Genomic DNA, 19,601 nt, shown 5'->3' on the forward strand with positions numbered 1-19,601 from the left:
GTGTATGTCACTGTACAGCACTCAGCGGCCACAGGATGAAAACAGAAAAGATAATGCAGGGGTAAAAAAATAAATAAAAAAATCACTAAAAAGAGAGGTCATCACTATTCTAGTATCCACTTTTGTGCTGGGATTGTTAGCATGAGAAACCGACCAATCGCAGCCCTTAGGGGGTAGCACCACCACCCATCCACCTTGTAAACATGGAGGTAATAATAACACCAATCACCACCATTCACTGTGCCCCCTGGACAGTGATTGCATCTTATGCCAAAATGCAGAATTGGCCAGCTAATCACAGGGATCGCTGTTACGGGGAAGTGACATGGACAGCAGCAATCTTTACCCGGCCATTGTGTCATTAGATGTTTCCCACTGTGCCGTACATGTTTGGCACATTATAGGTACTCCTTACCAACGGTACCAACTCCTTGTACAGTTGATTTCGGGAAGGGTGATTACTACTGAAAGTGTATCAGACCAGGTTAAATGTTTAATAAAACAAACTAAAGAGCTAGTCCATTTTAGTACAGTACTTACTGTAATTGGTTTATTATTACCATATGAACGTTTTCCCGTGCTTTTATTATTTTTTCCAGTCGTATCATGTCATAAGTATTTGGGTTCCTAAATGGTATGTAATTTGGCAGAAAACTAAAGAGCTAGTCCATTTTACTTTAGTACAGTACTTACTGTAATTGGTTTATTATCACCATATGAATGTTTTCCCGTGCTTTTATTATTTTTTCCAGTCGTGTTATGTCATAAGTATTTGGGTTCCTGAATGGTATGTCATTTGGCAGACCAGTGACTTCTATAGAATCAGGATTATCCCTGATTAACTTGTAAGGTACTAGTACTGGACGGCCCAACCCTAGGGCATCACCTGCAACAAACAAAAAAGTCATTGCTGTCAAAGCCATAATAAATAGCATAAAACAACCTAGTAATCAATTAAATGACACAAAACTAAGAGTAAAAAGAGAATTCAAGACCTAAAAAATATTATAGTAATAATATACACTAACCATATTTTTCATTAAACAGCTCTTTTACTTGTTCACGAAGAATAACTTTTTCTCCCAGTCTATTGGCATCTTCATCATCTGAAGGAATAATATAATTTGAAGTGAGTTGACTACACATGGTGGCCAAATAATCAGCATAACACACAAACTAAAGTATTGATTAGGAATTGATGGATCCTATTCGCATTAGATGTGCGGCCCTGGATTCCACATTGTTCGTTTTTCATATGATGTTATTAGCATACTCCAAATTAACATATTGGTCTAGGGGACTGGTAAAAAAAACTGGCCTTAAGATTAAATAGTGTTTTGTTATTTTCATAAATTCAAGTTAAAAAATAATAATTTTCCTAACCATGAATTGGCATAATACAGTAAATTACAGTTGTTTAGTCAATACAAGTAGTTTTACCAGAGTAAAATTCAAACGTATTACATTATTACAAATATTAGTATCTTACCAGGTCTCGGAATGAGTCCCTGAAATGGCCTAGAACATAAATGTAAAATATTAATCTACATAGTGAAGCATTAGTGCATTATAGAGGTACATTTGACAAATAAACAGCACAAACATTTAAGGGTTGTCCCACAATGATAACTTATCCCCTATCCACAGCATAAGTGATAACTAAGTGATCAGTAGGGGTCTCATTGCTGGAACCTCCAATAATAACAAGAATAATGGGCCGACAATTTAAACGACCATAGCTAACCAGCGTTACTACACAAACCTAAAACGACAGCAGCACACTCTCCTTAAGAGAAATTGTGTGCAATCCTTCCTAGATTCAAGGTACGAATCCACAGATAATGTCCAAGGAACAAAAATTGAGGCAGCACTCCAAAGAAGGTGAGGGTAGTGGACCCGTTTATTACCCCAAGCTGGTTAGCGATGAGCTTGCGGTGTTAATGCAACACCAATTACCCAATGAACGAGCGGAACACTCGTTCATTGGGTAATTGTATCTTGTGTGCATCACAAAAGATCATTGGTTCCCAGTGGCAGATCATGCTGTATAAACACAATCTGCTGCCGGGAGACAATGAGACAGTATGGGGGAAGAGCAATGGCATTTGTGATCGCTCTTCCCCAGACTCTGGAGGAGCTCTAAATGCACCGGTCTCCTTCGCTATCGATGCGGATTCTCAGAAAGGAACACTTCCTTCGAGACAATCTGCTAAATCGTCGTCCTGTGTAAAGGGACCATAAGGTGCCAGAGTCCCCGGAGTGAATGGAGCAACAGGCACACATGCGCACATTCAATTGCATGGGACTCCCAGAGATAGCCAAGTGCTGTACTATACTCTGCTCCTCTTCAAATATCCCCACTGTGCCTGCAAGTGGGCTGTGAGATGAACGCTAATATCAAGTCCTAGAGTCCTCTCCAATATGTATCATGTTCTGAACTTTGCTTGAAGCTGGTGGAGTGGGGCCCCATTCCAAGTTATTCTATGGAACCTCATGGGTCCTTGTTATGCCCCTGGCCCTATCAGACGCCAACTGACGTTAAACACGTTGATCGGCGCTAATTTATATAAGTCTGTTTCACAGGTTGATACAAAGTGAATGGGGGAGGTAGCAACCTTTCGACCTGGACGTAGGCCGATGATAAGCGTCTACCTTTCATTCAGAATGAAATATGTGAATCAGCCGACATTTGCACGTTTATTGGCTGGTTGGAGGCACAATTACATGGGCCAATTAACAGAAACATGTGTTTCTACGAATGCTTGTTTCTGATAATTGGCCTGAAAATTATGCAGTATAAATAGAGGCTTTAAACTACTGACTAGTTACTGTAGTTTAGTGAGTGGGGACTTCGGGGTTTAAGCATTTATTTAGATGACTGTATCGATTGTAAAAATTTTAATATGAATATAAAGAGCAGGATTGTGTCCCTTGTTGTTAGTGTATGACCACATAGGGAGGAGCACAGTGGAGATGCAGCTGTGATGTCCCAAAAACTGTGCAACTCTGTGGGCTGCAGTTTTTTTACTATTAGTAAAAATTATTACTTATTATTATTTACTAATTAGTAAAAATTGTTACTTGATTATCCATAATGGTCATGCGGACATCCAATTATGATAATTGACTGCCAATCAATGTTTGCAATCTAATGCTACACAGCTGCGGATTGCACTTCCGCATGGTTTTCAGCCGCATCACTGCTGTATCCCCACTGTGCTCTGGTCGTCCCCACTGGCCATACCCTAATCTAGTTTGGAAATCAAAGGTTTATACATTTATGTACACACCTTGTAACCGTGAACCTGATTTTATCTGCCACTGCCAATATCCTTTCTAGATTCTGTGATCCAAACGTACAGGGTTTTCGAAAAGGAATCCCCGGAGGCAGGCCTTCTATTATAACAGAGCCAGGATTATTCTTAATGCGTTTATAGGGTACTTGAACTGGGTACTTAATTCCAAGTGCTTCGCCTAGAACAAATCATATACATTTTTATTAAATACAGTAATAAAAAAGACTTTTGTATTAAATATATAAGTACATAACTAATAAATCACAATAAATAGATCCAGGGAGGCAATAAAAAAACTTTATTTATCAATTTTATATGTGTCTACAGAGAACTTACATGTACTTACCATATTTTTTATTAAACATGTCTTGCACCTGCTCTCGCAAAGTATTGGCAATATCTATCCTGGAAAGCCTGGCATCGAAATTTTCTAGAAGGCAAAAACATTATATTTATATTGTTGGAGCAAAAGTGTTTCAGTGTGGTTTCACAAATGATGTGGGCTTCACATGAATGCAAAACAGGACTTTATCTGCTCAACAGTCTTCATTGAAAAGTTTACCTGTATGAACATACCCCCCTAGAGTTGGGCAGTGCTAGTGCAAAATGTACGTGTATAGATATCAAGAAATCAATAAGTATTCCCTTGCCTAAAAATGGTCACTCTACAGCAAGAAGAGAAAATCTGGTTATCATGGAATCAGGAGGCCTGAGGTGAAGAAGAAAGCATATAATGGGTTATGGTTTCATATGTGCTCATGGATAAAAGGGGCTTTTACCTTGAAAACTAGGTCTCTTTGAGGTTTCATCCAGTGTGGGATCATCACACTCTTTCTCGGCGACTCCTGAAAATGTTGACCAGAAATAAACTGCAAATTCACAAACTGCATAGAAGATACCAGAACCGACCCCGCCAACAAGTCACACACTCTCAGGGTTCTAACGAGGTATGCTTTAATGTAACTGGTTTATACATACTGGGGACTATTAAAGGGTCACTGTACTTTCATACAACTTTATTTAATTTCATTTAATAGAGAATGGTGTAACTAGCAAATTTCTAAATCGCTTCATTTAAAAAATATGCCTGTATCCACCTGAAAAAAGCTCATGGCCTGTTCAAACTAACTTGCAGTCCACTGCCTGTTGTCAGGCAAGATCCGTCCCTGGTAACAGAGACTAAGAAAACGGCTGAGAGGAAGTGGGGTGTGTCAGAGCGAACTGAGATCCTGAACCTGATAAAACAACTGCTTCTACACTGCTTCTGAAGACTATAGCGGCCTTCTGTGTGTCTTTAAAGGGATTCTTTTATTTTCTTTAGTAGAAAAGGATTTTAGAGATATGTAAATTAGTCTTGTAGGTGCCCAAGGGGCTGTACGAACCTTCCTGGTGCCGAGCCGTGCCCGCCTGTGAAGGAGCCCAGCACCGCCTATGTCCTCCGAATCTCCTCCTTTCATCAACGATAGATTGCAGTAATCTCGCGATGCGGGAGCTCGCGCATGCGCAGTTCTTTCCCTGAGGCTGATGCCAGCACAGGCAAGGAACACTATACCGGTACTGTGCATGCGCGAGCTCGCGCATCGCGAGATTACGGCAATCTATCGGTGATGAAAGGAGGAGATTCGGAGGACATAGGCGGTGCTGGGCTCCTTCACAGGCGGGCACGGCTCGGCACCAGGAAGGTTCGTACAGCCCCTTGGGCACCTACAAGACTAATTTACATATCTCTAAAATCCTTTTTTAAAGAAAATAAAAGCACACAGCCCTATAGGACAGGTATATTGCGGACATGCTAGCGGCGATCTAGCCGTGCATGTCCGCATCTCTATAGCCCAAAACTTGGTGACAGAATCCCTTTAAGTGTGATTTCCCCCTACTCATCTAAGCTTCACAGAAAACATAGTGGGAACTAAGGGAAGTGAGGTCACAGCAGTGCAATACTGTCAGATTTCACAGAAGCGATATGTCCCTTGCTTCTGGGTGAAATGCATCTAGCTGTACAGCTGAAACAGGGAATAATATGGCTGAGGAAGACATTAGATAAGCCCAAAAAAGAACTTCTTCTTCACAGTTATAATGCAATTTTTTTTGAAAATTCGCACTAGGATTATGCATTCTCCCTTAGATGAATACAATTAGTGCATTATATTAATATTTTATGACTGATGCACTTTGCTTTGCATTTGATATAAAAATCCTATATAATAAGACATACCTATAGGACCACTAGTATCATTCATACTCTCCTTAAGTCCTTCAGAAATCAATTCTGGCCTAGAAAACAAAATAGTGACATTTTTAATTACAAATGTGCGCTGCTGAATCATTCAAGTAATGAGACAAGGGTATTCAGGCAGCTGCTTTAATGGACTAAATCAGTTCTGCTACATGTATTGTATGTTTATTGTATGTCTAAATCAGAAGCTTGTTTTTCTGACTGTTATGGTAATTGATATGATCATTTACACTAGAATTAATAAAAGAATACTGGACATTAAGTGGTAGAAATGGAAAAAGGAATAGGACCCGTGAAAAGTGCTTGATAGTCTTCATTAGGTTCATAATTAGTTCAACTATAGTTATAGCACTTATAAATCAAGACAGGCTTAATTTCAGCATTACCTTTTTACCACAAACTCAATGGTGTTGATGTTTTCCAGTATCTTTCTGAGTTTTGTAATTCCAAAACAGTTGGGACGCCGAAATGAGACCCCATCGGGTAGGCCCACAACATACAGATCTTCTGGGTACATCAAGAATTTAGAATATGGCACTTTAACAGGGTGTGAAGCACCAATTGCTTTCGCTGTTCAAAAAAGAATAGGTATTGAGAAAGTTATATTACACGCGTATGCAGAAACAAGAATATATATATATATATATATATATATGAATATATATTACAGTTGACTTATTTCTGCAGCTGTAGATATAAGGGAATTCCTACATTATTACTTTGAACTACCAATAGATGTCCCAGTTGGACTACTCAATTTGACAATTAAGCCATAAATCAAGCCAAGCAAGAGAAAGCTAGCTACTAATACTATAGACTATAAAGCTATATAAGTATCCCACAAAGGATTTTGCTTCTTGCAAGTATGCAAACAGGAGACAGTAAAAATTAGAATCCCACTCACCATATTTTTTATTAAATACATTTTCCACTCGTTTTCTTAGTTGTCGAATAATATCTCCAATGCCCTCTTAATGCATGAAAAAAAGAATATTACGTCTCAGTTTTATTCATTACTTCACCTTGTTTGCTAAATTTGTAGCATGGAGAAACAGTAACCATATAATATCTTTAAAGTATTTATAAAGAGAAACTATGTACACAGACTGAACAAAACTAACAGGCATTGAATATAAACTAGAAAACTGACAGATATCTGCCCCTATTCATCAAAAACACTATGTGGCACCCGCATGATCTAAAATCACATGGGCAGCAAACACCATTCTTGTCTAGGATTATAAAAACAAAACTAGTTAAACAGTGAACAATGTGATACAAAATACACATTTATTCACCTTTAAAATTCCCTGCTGGGGAACTCTACTTGTTCTGCAGCAATGGCATCACATTCTACCACGTGACCGCTGCAGTCAATCACTGGTCTCAGGCCGTAGACGCTAGCATCACCGCTAAGGCAAGTAATTGGCTGTAGGGCAAGACAAGTAAAAAAAGATTGGTGGCACTACCCAAGTAGTGGCTCTGTATCAGCTGGGACATTTTCTTATTTAAATCACATTGTCTACTGTTAGACTAGGTTTTTAAAATCCCAGACCAAAAAAAGGTGGAGTTTTAGTTTCACCTCACAGAAATTTGGAGTACGTTTTGGGAAATTTCTTTGGGTGGGAGTTATCATCTCTATACAAAACCAGATGTTTGCCAATGTATTAAACGATCAATAATAAAACAGTATAATATTTGCCATTCCTGAAAATTTTATAAAAATGCTCATTATCAGTTATTGATTAGTAACATGTAAATGGTCACTCTTTGACTTTTCCTAGTTACTGTATTGCTAAATCGATCACATATGCAAACAGAATCATCCACAGTAATGGTCAGGACCCATTCAGACGGCTGTATGAACGGGTCCACACCCATTCCGCAATTTTGCGGAACAGGTGCGGACCCATTTAATTCAATGTAGTTCCCGTTCCGAGACCCCACAAAAAAAGATAGAGCATGTCCTATTTTTGTCCGCAATAGCAGACAAGAATAGGCATTTTCTATGATAGTGCCGGCCATGTGCAGTCCGCAATTGCAGAACGCACACAGGCCAGCATCAGCAAAACACTACGGTCGTGTGAATACGCCCTAAAGGTGAAATATATCGTATGGAAGCCACATATTAAATTGGCGGTGTAAGTAAATTGTAGGGTATAAATGAATTATTAGAGGTAGAGGACGGTAACTAGTTTTATGAAAACTGGACAGGTGTAGAGGAATTGGTGTCGGGCATAACTCATGTTTAAAAAAACATAAAACAGAACATGCTATGTGCAATCAGAGGGTTACATGATCAAATGTATGCTAAATAAATCTAAACAGTAATTTTCCATTAAGGCTATTCCCAGCCAAGTGCTCAGAGCTGGACAATCCAGGAAATGAGTGAACAGTAACTAACATAAAAGGTTTTCTCTCTTCAAGCAAAATCCTATATGCTTTGGATTACAACTTTTAAGGAAAAAATGGACCATCCAGCATGTTAGCTTGCTATTTTATCGCTCATGCACACGATCGTTGTCCGTTTTGCGGTCCGCAAATTGCAGATCTGCAAACCACGGATACTGGCCGTGTGCATTCCGCATTTTGGGGAATAGAACGCCCGGCCCATAATAGAACTGTTCTAACCTATCCATAATACGGACAATAATAGGACATGCTTTATTTTTTTGCAGAACGGCCATGCAGACATATACGGAAATGGAATGCGCACAGAGTAAATTCAGTTTTTTAATCAGACTAATTAAAGTTAATGGATCCGTATACGAACCGCAAAAAAAAGGCACAGAAACTGAAAAATATGTTCGTGTGCATGAGCCCTTATAATAATTTTTATGCATGAATTCATTACAGAGAGCTAAACTCAAGCATGAACTTGTGCATAGTTATTTGATCACCGTGTTATTTCAGTATCAAGTCAGCAGTAGTTAGCAACTGAAATATTTAGCAACTTATTTTGCGTAGTGAAGGAGTTGTGCCACAAGGGACACTGATCAGCTATCCACAGGATATCTGATAAACTTCTGATCACAGGGACTGATTACTTCAATGGAAGTCCCAAGCCACCCGTTCCTCCTTAATCCATGACTATAGTGTGGAGTTTCAAGCATGTGGAGTGCCATCCCATTCAATGTCTAGGGGTGACATAAACAACTGAATGTTGTACTTCTCCAAACTCTCCAAATAGATGTGAAGTGCATGATCTATGTACATGAATGTGCCTCTTAACTATGACCACATGGTGCGCTTCACCCAATCGGGTTAAGAAGTATATTTACTTACATACAGTGTGTGCTTTAAATCAACAATATCATTCACTGGTGTTCTGTTTTCTGAGACCACGGTGAACCTTTGAGACCTGTTCACATGGTGTGGTGTTGTGCATGTGGTATGGTATGGCCCATGCAAGGGGGCTTAACCTGACAGCAGGAGCACTTTTAGTCTTCTCATTCTAATGGGCAGACTGGACATAGATTCTACAGGGAAAGACACCCCTGCGTCTTATGGGGCGAATACTAATGAAGCACTTCCACTATGGAAACACTTTATTAGTACCGGAGGACCGGGAAGGAGTGAAGCCTCTGTGCTCACCGCTTCCTGGTACTCTGCTTGGCTATCGGCTGTGCAGGGCTGCGCACAGCGTGAGGACTCTCTGTGACCTCACACTGTGCGCCGTGATACACAGCCGACAGCAGGATGAAGAGGATCGCGATAGTGAGGAGCGGTGGTGTCCAGGAGCAGGACATGTAAGTGAGTGATTTTATTTGCACTGGGGGCTGATGGCTGACATATAAGGGTTGAAATATGGGGTGATGACTGACATATGGGGGCTGATGGCTGACATATAGGGGCTGCTGACTGATATATGGGGGCTGATGGCTGACATATAGGGCGAATGGCTGACCTATAGGGCTAATGGCTGAGATATAGGGGCTGATGGCTGACATATAGGGGCTGCTGGCTGATATATGGGAGCTGCTGGCTAACATATGGGGGCTGATAGATGGCTGACATTCTATGTTTCTATGACATATGAGTGCTGATAGATGGCTGAAGGTTGGGGGGTTGATCTGAGGCATTGGGGGTCTGATCTGAGGTCTGATTGACATTGGGGGTCTGATTGGGGCTGTTAGATGAGGTCTGATCAACTTTGGGGGTCTGATTGCTGGTCTGACCTGAGGTGTAATGGAAAATATTTTTTTTTCTTATTGTTCTCTTCTAAAAACTAGGTGTGTCTTATAGGGCGAAAAGTGCGGTAACTATATTGCCATCCTCGGGACAATGATACATCTTAATATTGTGGCACGGGCAGCAGTATTTTGTGCTGCACTGTGGTACCTGGTTCCGCTGGGTCAGTATATTGTGCTACACTGTGGTATCTGGTTCTGCTGAGGCAGTGTATTTTGTGCTGCACTGTGGTACCTGGTTCCGCTGGGACAGGATATTGTGCTACACTGTGGTATCTGGTTCTGCTGGGGTGGTATTTTGTTCTGCACTACAGTATTGCTACCCTCACCTACTTCTGTTGTCACGCCTTCTGTCAGTTTGGGCCCGCCTACAACATAGGGCAACTTTTTTTTTTTTTTCAGGGCCACTTTAAGTCTGCTCATTCTCACCACCTGCTGGTGCCGAATTGTGGTGTTGGCAGTTTCCATGTGGTGCTGCACTAAATTAGGGTAAAAAAAACACTCAAAAGAGGCCACCGTATGTGGTGTATGCATTTTGATCACAACAAGCCTCTTGTTGTAATATTTTATAAATGCTCTTTCTTAAAGCGGTCTGTCTGGTGACAAATTCCTTCTAACATTTGTACGGTAGTTCAAAATCAGCTGCTCATTCCATTTATTTCCATTTTTTAGGCATAAACTAGTAATCTAGTTGACATACTGCACATAGTAAAAGGTAGTACACATAATAGGGTTACCATCTATATGTTTCCCATCCACTCTGTTAAGTCTTGAGTCAACAGTTACTCCTTTTTCAGAAACTAAATAAACCAGAATTAAAGACAAAAAAAAAAATTTGGTCACATTAAGAGGAGGACGAATGCTTGTATTGTTTATTTCCTACTGTATACGTACAAAGAATACAGAGATACAAAGTACACATCATAATGTTACATATAGTGATAATGGTTTTCCAATATGTACTGTTATTCATTGCAATTCAAGAAGTAACTTTTCTCCTGGTTATAATGCCGGGCCTCTGAAGAGCTAGAAGTGTGAGGCCAGGTCCACACAAGTGTATTATGGACACATTATGCATCTGTATTTCAGAGGTGTGACCAGGCCTCACTTCTGGTTTAACTCATCTGAACTCGCAGCATCATAGATAACTATTATACAGTGAGACATGCCGGTCAGGCATGCGCAGGCTTCTCCATTTATTTCTATGGGAGTTCCGGAGATAGCTGAATATTGTATTCTGCTATCTTAGGAATTCCTATAGAAATAAATGGAGCGGCAGGCCACATGCTCCTGCCTAATTGTACACTGGGCATAGCGCAACATAAATGCACACGGGTAACAAGTCCTGCTAGAGATGAGTGAATTGTCATCAGCAGGGCTTCTTCATCTGTGGGGATGTCTCTGCAGGTGAAGAAGCGCCCTCCTGCTGCAAGATTGACAGGGCTGGACATTTAGCTCAGGAAGCCTGCGGCGCTGCTCCCATTAGCAGAGCATGGGTACAGGCAGGAAATTGTTAGGGATGAACTAGATGTCTGGCACTGTCAATCTTGCGGCAGGTGGGCACGTCTTCACCTGCGGGGACTACCCTGCTGTTAAGAGGAATCGATTCGCTCATCTCTACGTCCAGCCCATTTGTTTTCACCATGTCCAATGTCATATTGAGGTGGGAGAATATGCCTGAACAACCCCTTTAGCTGACATAGACATGCAGTAACTGTCGGCTGACTGCTATATTCTCTGACTCCGACTCACTCCCTAACGTGTGCTTAGCCCAGCTGACAGAATATTCTATTTCTATGAAGTGATGGCGGTAAATAGCAAGTAAGTGCACTGCGTGGTACCGCTTTTCATGGGCGAAGTTAAGACTAGGACAGGTAAAAATCCAAACTTCTAATACTCTTTGCCCCCTTATGTGAGACATCGGAGCCCATCAGACTGTTTTCAGACAGAGCACATTAAAAAAGGAGTAGTAATGCTACAAGTACAATGCAATAATAAATGGCCTGTATACTTTTCACAAATAAAGCTGTTTAATTGTGAAATTAAAATGATCTCTGACTGCAACCGGCAGTATCAACAATAGATTCATGGTGCCATGCTACATGTTTGTATATCTGAATGGGCAAAGGGGGAGATTGCAATTTGCACCCCCAAACAATGGACGTACATAAGTTGCACCACATGCATTAAAGCGAACCTTTCACCAGGATTTCACATAATAAACTATTACCAGTACCTTATAGATATCCTCATTGTGTTTCAATGCATTCTTGTGCCGCTTTCCTGGGATGGATATTCATGAAAAAAACGAGTTATAAAGTCCTCGTCTCCAGCTCCTGAAGTCACGCTCCTGAAGTCAAGGGGGTAGCCCTTCCCTCACTCCGGGCTGTACCTCCCCTGCCCTAACCCCGCCTCTAAGTAGTGTAACTGACACCCGGCTCAGTCGCCGGGACCGCGCTTGTACAGGCGGCGCATGCGCCGTCGAACTCGAACGCGATCCTGTAACTGAATCGCGCACGAGGAAGAGAAGACAGGCAGGCATCGGGGACGGCGCATGCGCGATTCAGTTACAGGATCGTGAGATATCTTGCAGAGGGATGCAGCACTCTTAAAATTGCAAAGCTTCTGAAGCGTGATCATCGAACAATCAAGCGTTTCATTCAAAATAGTCAACAGGGTCGCAAGAAGCGTGTGGAAAAACCAAGGCGCAAAATAACTGCCCATGAACTGAGAAAAGTCAAGCGTGCAGCTGCCAAGATGCCACTTGCCACCAGTTTGGCCATATTTCAGAGCTGCAACATCACTGGAGTGCCCAAAAGCACAAGGTGTGCAATACTCAGAGACATGGCCAAGGTAAGAAAGGCTGAAAGACGACCACCACTGAACAAGACACACAAGCTGAAACGTCAAGACTGGGCCAAGAAATATCTCAAGACTGATTTTTCTAAGGTTTTATGGACTGATGAAATGAGAGTGAGTCTTGATGGGCCAGATGGCTGGATTGGTAAAGGGCAGAGAGCTCCAGTCTGACTCAGACGCCAGCAAGGTGGAGGTGGAGTACTGGTTTGGGCTGGTATCATCAAAGATGAGCTTGTGGGGCCTTTTTGGGTTGAGGATGGAGTCAAGCTCAACTCCCAGTCCTACTGCCAGTTTCTGGAAGACACCTTCTTCAAGCAGTGGTACAGGAAGAAGTCTGCAAGGTAAGAAAAACATGATTTTCATGCAGGACAATGCTCCATCACACGCGTCCAAGTACTCCACAACGTGGCTGGCAAGAAAGGGTATAAAAGAAGAAAATCTAATGACATGGCCTCCTTGTTCACCTGATCTGAACCCCATTGAGAACCTGTGGTCCATCATCAAATGTGAGATTTACAAGGAGGGAAAACAGTACACCTCTCTGAACAGTGTCTGGGATGCTGTGGTTGCTGCTGCACGCAATGTTGATGGTGAACAGATCAAAACACTGACAGAATCCATGGATGGCAGGCTTTTGAGTGTCCTTGCAAAGAAAGGTGGCTATATTGGTCACTGATTTGTTTTTGTTTTGTTTTTGAATGTCAGAAATGTATATTTGTGAATGTTGAGATGTTATATTGGTTTCACTGGTAAAAATAAATAATTGAAATGGGTATATATTTGTTTTTTGTTAAGTTGCCTAATAATTATGTACAGTAATAGTCACCTGCACACACAGATATCCCCCTAAAATAGCTAAAACTAAAAACAAACTAAAAACTACTTCCAAAAATATTCAGCTTTGATATTAATGAGTTTTTTGGGTTCATTGAGAACATGGTTGTTGTTCAATAATAAAATTAATCCTCAAAAATACAACTTGCCTAATAATTCTGCACTCCCTGTATACATGCCTGAGTTTTCACACTGGTGAGGTATAGTAAGCAGGTGAAATATACAGAAGAAGGGCAAGCATCCATTGTTCACAGTGCTGGCTGCACCCAGAAAACTGGAAGCAACACATAACAGAAATAAGGCTCTGTTCACATCTCTGCCAGTGATTTCCTTCGTTCTGCTCCATCGCAGGAACAGACAAAAAACAAAAATCACAAAAATGCTAGAACTGGCACATCATGGCGCCCAACACATCCAACTATAATGGGGTCTACTGGGTTTCAGTCATGGAGCACAGAATCTTACCGGATAAAACAGCGCTGTGCGCTGCTCTATTCTGCCTGGCATTTTTTACTAAAATGGCAATGAAAGCTTTGATGCGGATGTGGACACAGCTTAGGCTTATATTACAAAGTTTCTCTTTTTTTCACTAGTAAACAGCTTTATTTATAAGGTGTAAAACCACTTTCAAGTAAAGATATTAGGGTGGGTTCACATCACGTTTTATGACTCCGTTTGACGTATGTTAGAAGCATACAAAAACGCAGCACACTACATTCTCGTATCCTGCACAGTCCGGTTTAAAAAAGTAATATTTATAAAATAAAGTAAAATATATATAACATTTTTTATTTATTTTTCACAATGGAACTCTATGGTGAATGGATGACACTGCATGGCATCAGTTTGAGGCATCTGTTTCACATATACATTTTTTTTGTTAAACTGATGGGAAAAACACGTTGTGAACCCAGCCTTGTTGTCATCCAGTCCTTTTAGATATGTACAACAGAAGGAGAACTACAGATTTGATATCTTGATTTATATCTACTGTTCAAACAGCTTTCAGTTTTAGGCAGTTATGTCTATGGATGAAATGTCACTGCTCCATAGTCATCACACTGGACGGAGGGAGATCCGCGGTGGGAGGCAGAGGAAGAACTCTGGCCATGAATACATTACTAAGTATTTTCTTCATACTGTTTAAAAGTTCCCTAGGATGTTATAAAACACTATGGACCCAGAAAACCACTCATGGATATGTAAGAATACAGTATATATACTTCTATACAGAGCAGTCTAATTACCCCTATTATTAAATGCTGGCTGAATCTGTTACAAAGGTAAAGTAGTGTTTCGGGACATTAATACTGATGACCAATCCTTAAGATAGACATCAATATGAGATCACCCCCACTGTGTCACCCCCACAATCAGCTAATTGAAGAGGAAGCTGCAGTATCCACCACAGCCAATGCAACATGCATGGATCTATGCCTGGTAAACAATGAAGGGAACATGACAATTAGTCCACGGGTGGTGGTGGTGGTGGGTTCCAGGAGTCTGACGTTCACTGATGTGGTCATCAAACATGTAAAACAACCTTACCCAAGTGATGGATTCTATGAGGCTATGAGCAGTGTCTGTACTCAATGTATAATCTGCAGAGACCATTACCTGTTCCTATGTCGAGCACATAAGTGGAGTTTTCTGTATTCATTTGAGTCTTCAAACAGTCAGGCAATTCATTGGAATTAAACGTATGTTCTATGAAAACAAGCATTTGGGTATTAGAGGGCAAAACAAATAATTACTGAATAGAACTGGTGGTTCTTAAAAACTGTTGACTATACTACACTGCGGTCACTTCATGCATCATTGTAATATTCTCAACATGAGGAATATATGCAGATTGCGATCAGCTAAATAAGTAATATTCATAACAGGGGTGTAAAATGCTACATTTATTTTAGATTGATAAACCTCAAAGTACACAAATCATTATGCTTACTGTAAATTGATAAAATACTACCAGTTACCAAGAACTTTCATCACAAAGCCACAGACCAAGTGTATCCTGCTATTCTTAACAACCTACAGTAGGGGGATTCAGCATTCCTTGTAAAACACATTACAGCTGCTGCTGAACCTCTTCAGTCATGCCTGACTGATTGATTAACACACAAACATTTCAAAACAGAAAGCCTTCAGCGGCTGAGGTGTATTATAATGGTTACAGCAGCTAGGAAACAGTACCGTATAATACAGCTAGGAAACAGTACCGTATAATACACCTAGAAAATAGTACTGTATAAAACAGTTAGGAAACTGTACCGTATAATACAACTAGGAAACAGTACCGTATAATACAGCTAGAAAATAGTACTGTATTAAACAGCTAGAAAACTGTACCGTATAATACAACTAGGAAACAGTACCATATAATACAGCTAGGAAACAGTACCGTATAATACAGCTAGGAAACTGTACCGTATAATACAACTAAGAAACAGTACCGTATAATACAGCTAGGAAACAGTACCGTATAATACAACTAAGAAACAGTACCGTATAATACAGCTAGGAAACAGTACCGTATAAAACAGCTAGGAAACTGTACCGTATAATACAACTAAGAAACAGTACCGTATAATACAGCTAGGAAACAGTACCGTATAAAACAGCTAGGAAACTGTACCGTATAATACAACTAAGAAACAGTACCGTATAATACAGCTAGGAAACAGTACCGTATAATACAGCTAGAAAATAGTACCGTATAAAACAGCTAGGAAACTGTACCGTATAATACAACTAGGAAACAGTACCGTATAATACAACTAGGAAACAGTACCGTATAATACAGCTAGGAAACAGTACCGTATAATATAGCTAGGAAACTGTACCGTATAATACAGCTAGGAAACAGTACCGTATAATACAGCTAGGAAACAGTACCGTATAATACAGCTAGGAAAAAGTACCGTATAATACAGCTAGGAAACTGTACCGTATAATACAGCTAGGAAATTATTTAGTCACCTTAGTACAACTTGTTCTAACTATATATCAATCTGCTCAGCTCCTCCAGCTCTATAACATGCTGCCTGTAGCTCACATTGCATTTTAATGGTGACAGGTTCCCTTTAAAAAAGTTGGAGATTTTAGCACAAACATGCCATGTGCAAAAATTAGCAACTTTTTTCACCAGAAATGGCTTGATAAATTCCCCCAATATGCCAATAAAGAACTAGCCAGCAAGTCATATTTACCTGGAACAGTTACTTGCATTATTACTTGATCTTCAGGCTCGACTTTTATTTGTTTTAATCTATTCTGTTCACTTGATGTACCTGTTTAAATGAAGAATAATTATTGTATTATACTGACTACAGACAAGCCCATGACCAACTGATGTGCTTTAGATAAATTTAGGTCCATATAGGAAACATTTTTAGATAGACTCTTAGGGCTTGTTCACATCACCATTATGTATTCGACACAACTTTGTTTTCCATCCAGCATAAGAGGAAACCAGAGGGATCCGTTACGCTTGCCCATATACGGGTCAAAATGGAATGCCTCTAAAGGTTTCCGTTTTGATTTCCGTCTTATGTATTTGTTATTTTCCGTTATAACCATGTTATAATGGAAAGCCATAACGGAATACATAACGGTGATGTGAACAAGCCCTTACAGAGATTAATGGGGATTACCTTAGATAGCTTAGTAAAGATTCATTTACATCCACACCAGCTTTGCCATGCCTTGTAAACTTTTATATATAGTAGCTCTTACCCTAAGTTCACACCTGAGCGTTTTACAGCGCGTTCAAACACGCTGTAAAACGCTCAACACGTGAAAACCAATGCTTCCCTATGGCCCTGGTTCACACTTGAGCGTTTTACAGCGCGTTTGAACGCGCTGTAAAACGCCCGACGCATTAACAAGTTCTTGAGCTTTTTTTGGGGCGTTTGTCGCGCGTTTTGGCCATAGACTCATAGGACAACACTGCAGTCAATCAAACGCGAGTTTACTATTGCAAAAAACGTGCATAAAAACGTGCGACAAATACGCGCGTAAAACGCGCGTCTCAGAAACGCTCAGGTGTGAACCCAGGGTTAGGGTACATTCACACGACTGTATGAATGAGTCCGCATCTGTTCCGCAATTTTGTGGACCCATTCATTTCTATGGGGCTGCAAAAGATGCGGACAGCACATGGTGTGCTGTCCGCATCCGTTGCTCCGTGCCGCGGCCCCGCAAAGAAAATAGAATGTCCTATTCTTGTCCGCAATTGTGGACAAGAATAGGCATTTTCTATGACAGCCACAGCATGCACGGTCCGAAAATTGCAGAACGCACATGGGCAGGTGTCCGTGTTTGTGGATCCGCAGAAGGAAGTTGCGGATCTGCAAAACACCACGTTCGTCTGAATGTAGCTTTAGGCTGAGTTCGCACCTGGTTTTGGCTCACAATAAGGCTACATTCACATGAACGTTGCGTTTTGCAGATCCGCAAATTGCAGATCCACAAAACACGGATACCGGCCCATGTGCGTTCCGCAAATTGCGGACAAGAATAGCACATGTTCTATTTTCTTTGCGGGCCGCGGCATGGAGCAACGGATGCGGACAACACATGATATGCTGTCCGCATCTTTTGCGGCCCCACAGAAATTAATGGGTCCGCCCCCGTTCCGCAAAATTGCGAAACGGATGCAGACTCATTCATACGTGTGAATGTAGCCTAACTGATGGAAATAACTGACCAAATAACTGAAGTGTGAACTTGGCCTTACATGTTACAACTGCAGCAATGCATTATGGCATATTACTTACAACATATTGGTAGTGCATTGAAGTGTATGTGACAATATTATAGCAATATTTATTTTTCTGATAACTCTCTGTGCATAGAGAAATGGAAAAGTTATTCAATTCACTGAACTGCATGGCCCTGATTTATCAAACCTTCACTCCAGAATTCTGGCATCAAAAAGTCGCAAAATAGGGCTTTTGCGACTTTTTTGCATTCGCACAAAAAATTTTGTGACTTTTTACACCACTCACTCCAGTTTTGTAATGTGGGTGGAAAAGTGGCTGTGGTTAGCTATGGTAATGAGTTTCACTCCAGATTTATCATTGAGACTTTTTTTAAAAGTCGCAAATAAGTTGCAATCTCACTCCAGGAGAAGGGTGGAGCAGGAAAAGTGGAGTAGCTTCTCTAGACATGAGGCTGGGTTCAGACCTGAGCGTACTGAACGTACGCTCTGAATGCGCGATTGTACGGGCGTTTGCAATCGCGCATACAGAGACAAGCGAACGCCCATTGTCGCGCGTTCCCGCTGAAGTCTATGTACGGGAACGCACGACAAGACGCCCCAAAGAAGCTCCTGTACTTCTTGGGGCATCGGGCGTTTTACGGCGCGATCGTACGCACTGTAAAACGCTCAGGTGAGAACCATTCCCATAGGGAATCATTGGTTCTTGCCTGTTGAGCGTTTTACAGCGCGTAGGAACGCGCTGTAAAACGCTCAGGTCTGAACCGGCTGTAAGTGTTAGGTTTAAGGACAAGCCAAATTTATCAAACAATCTGTGATATTTGATAAATGTGGCACAAAGTTCTCCAACACAGACTCCAGCAAAACTGACTTCAAATATTCTCCTCATGATAAATTCCCCCCTATGTGTTCAAATGTTACTTTTAATACCTGTTTCACTTAGGCCCCTTGCAGACGAGCATGTCCGGATTAGGTCCGGATGCGTTGCGAATGCGTTCAGTGAAAAATGCGCGATTTCGCAAGCAAAGTCATTTAGTTTTGCCTGCGATCGCATTCAGTTGTTCAGTTTTTATTGCGCGGGTGCAATGCGATTTAATGGGTTTTGCACGCGTGTGATAAAATCTGAAGGTATACAACATCTCTTAGCAACCATCCGTGAAAAACGCATGGCATCAGCACTTGCTTGCAGATGCAATGCAATATTCACGCAGCCTCATTCACTTCTATGGGGCCAGCGTTGCGTGAAAAACGCAGAATATAGAGCATGCTACCGCTCATGTACACAGCCCCATTGAAATGAATTGGTCAGGATTCCGTGAGGGTACAATGCAATCGCATCACGCATTGCACCCATGCGGAATACTCGCGCGTCTAAGGCTGGGTTCACACCTGAGCGTTTTACAGCGCGTTCCTACGCGCTGTAAAACGCACAGTAGGCAAGAACCAATGATTCCCTATGGGAA

The 19,601-nt window shown here is 41.1% G+C and overlaps 1 protein-coding gene across 6 annotated transcripts in view; it reads right to left on the bottom strand.

The window, feature by feature from the left end:
* Positions 1 to 19,601, bottom strand: part of GTF2IRD1 (GTF2I repeat domain containing 1) — a 108,615-nt gene that overhangs the window by 18,104 nt on the left and 70,910 nt on the right. For 5 of the 6 annotated variants that reach the window (XM_044287945.1, XM_044287944.1, XM_044287943.1 and 2 more), the window contains 12 exons: positions 16,628 to 16,708; positions 15,033 to 15,122; positions 10,460 to 10,522; positions 6,437 to 6,502; positions 5,919 to 6,102; positions 5,512 to 5,570; positions 4,076 to 4,141; positions 3,643 to 3,726; positions 3,291 to 3,474; positions 1,490 to 1,518; positions 1,029 to 1,106; positions 694 to 886 (listed from right to left, as the gene is read on the bottom strand). In XM_044287945.1, the coding sequence (XP_044143880.1) occupies positions 694 to 886; positions 1,029 to 1,106; positions 1,490 to 1,518; positions 3,291 to 3,474; positions 3,643 to 3,726; positions 4,076 to 4,141; positions 5,512 to 5,570; positions 5,919 to 6,102; positions 6,437 to 6,502; positions 10,460 to 10,522; positions 15,033 to 15,122; positions 16,628 to 16,708 (1,177 nt within the window). The remainder of the gene's footprint in view (positions 1 to 693; positions 887 to 1,028; positions 1,107 to 1,489; positions 1,519 to 3,290; positions 3,475 to 3,642; positions 3,727 to 4,075; positions 4,142 to 5,511; positions 5,571 to 5,918; positions 6,103 to 6,436; positions 6,503 to 10,459; positions 10,523 to 15,032; positions 15,123 to 16,627; positions 16,709 to 19,601) is intronic. The other variant, XM_044287948.1, reaches the window with a different exon arrangement.

The sequence above is a fragment of the Bufo gargarizans genome, chromosome 3, assembly GCF_014858855.1.
Source record: "Bufo gargarizans isolate SCDJY-AF-19 chromosome 3, ASM1485885v1, whole genome shotgun sequence".
NCBI classification, from domain to species: Eukaryota; Metazoa; Chordata; class Amphibia; order Anura; family Bufonidae; genus Bufo; species Bufo gargarizans.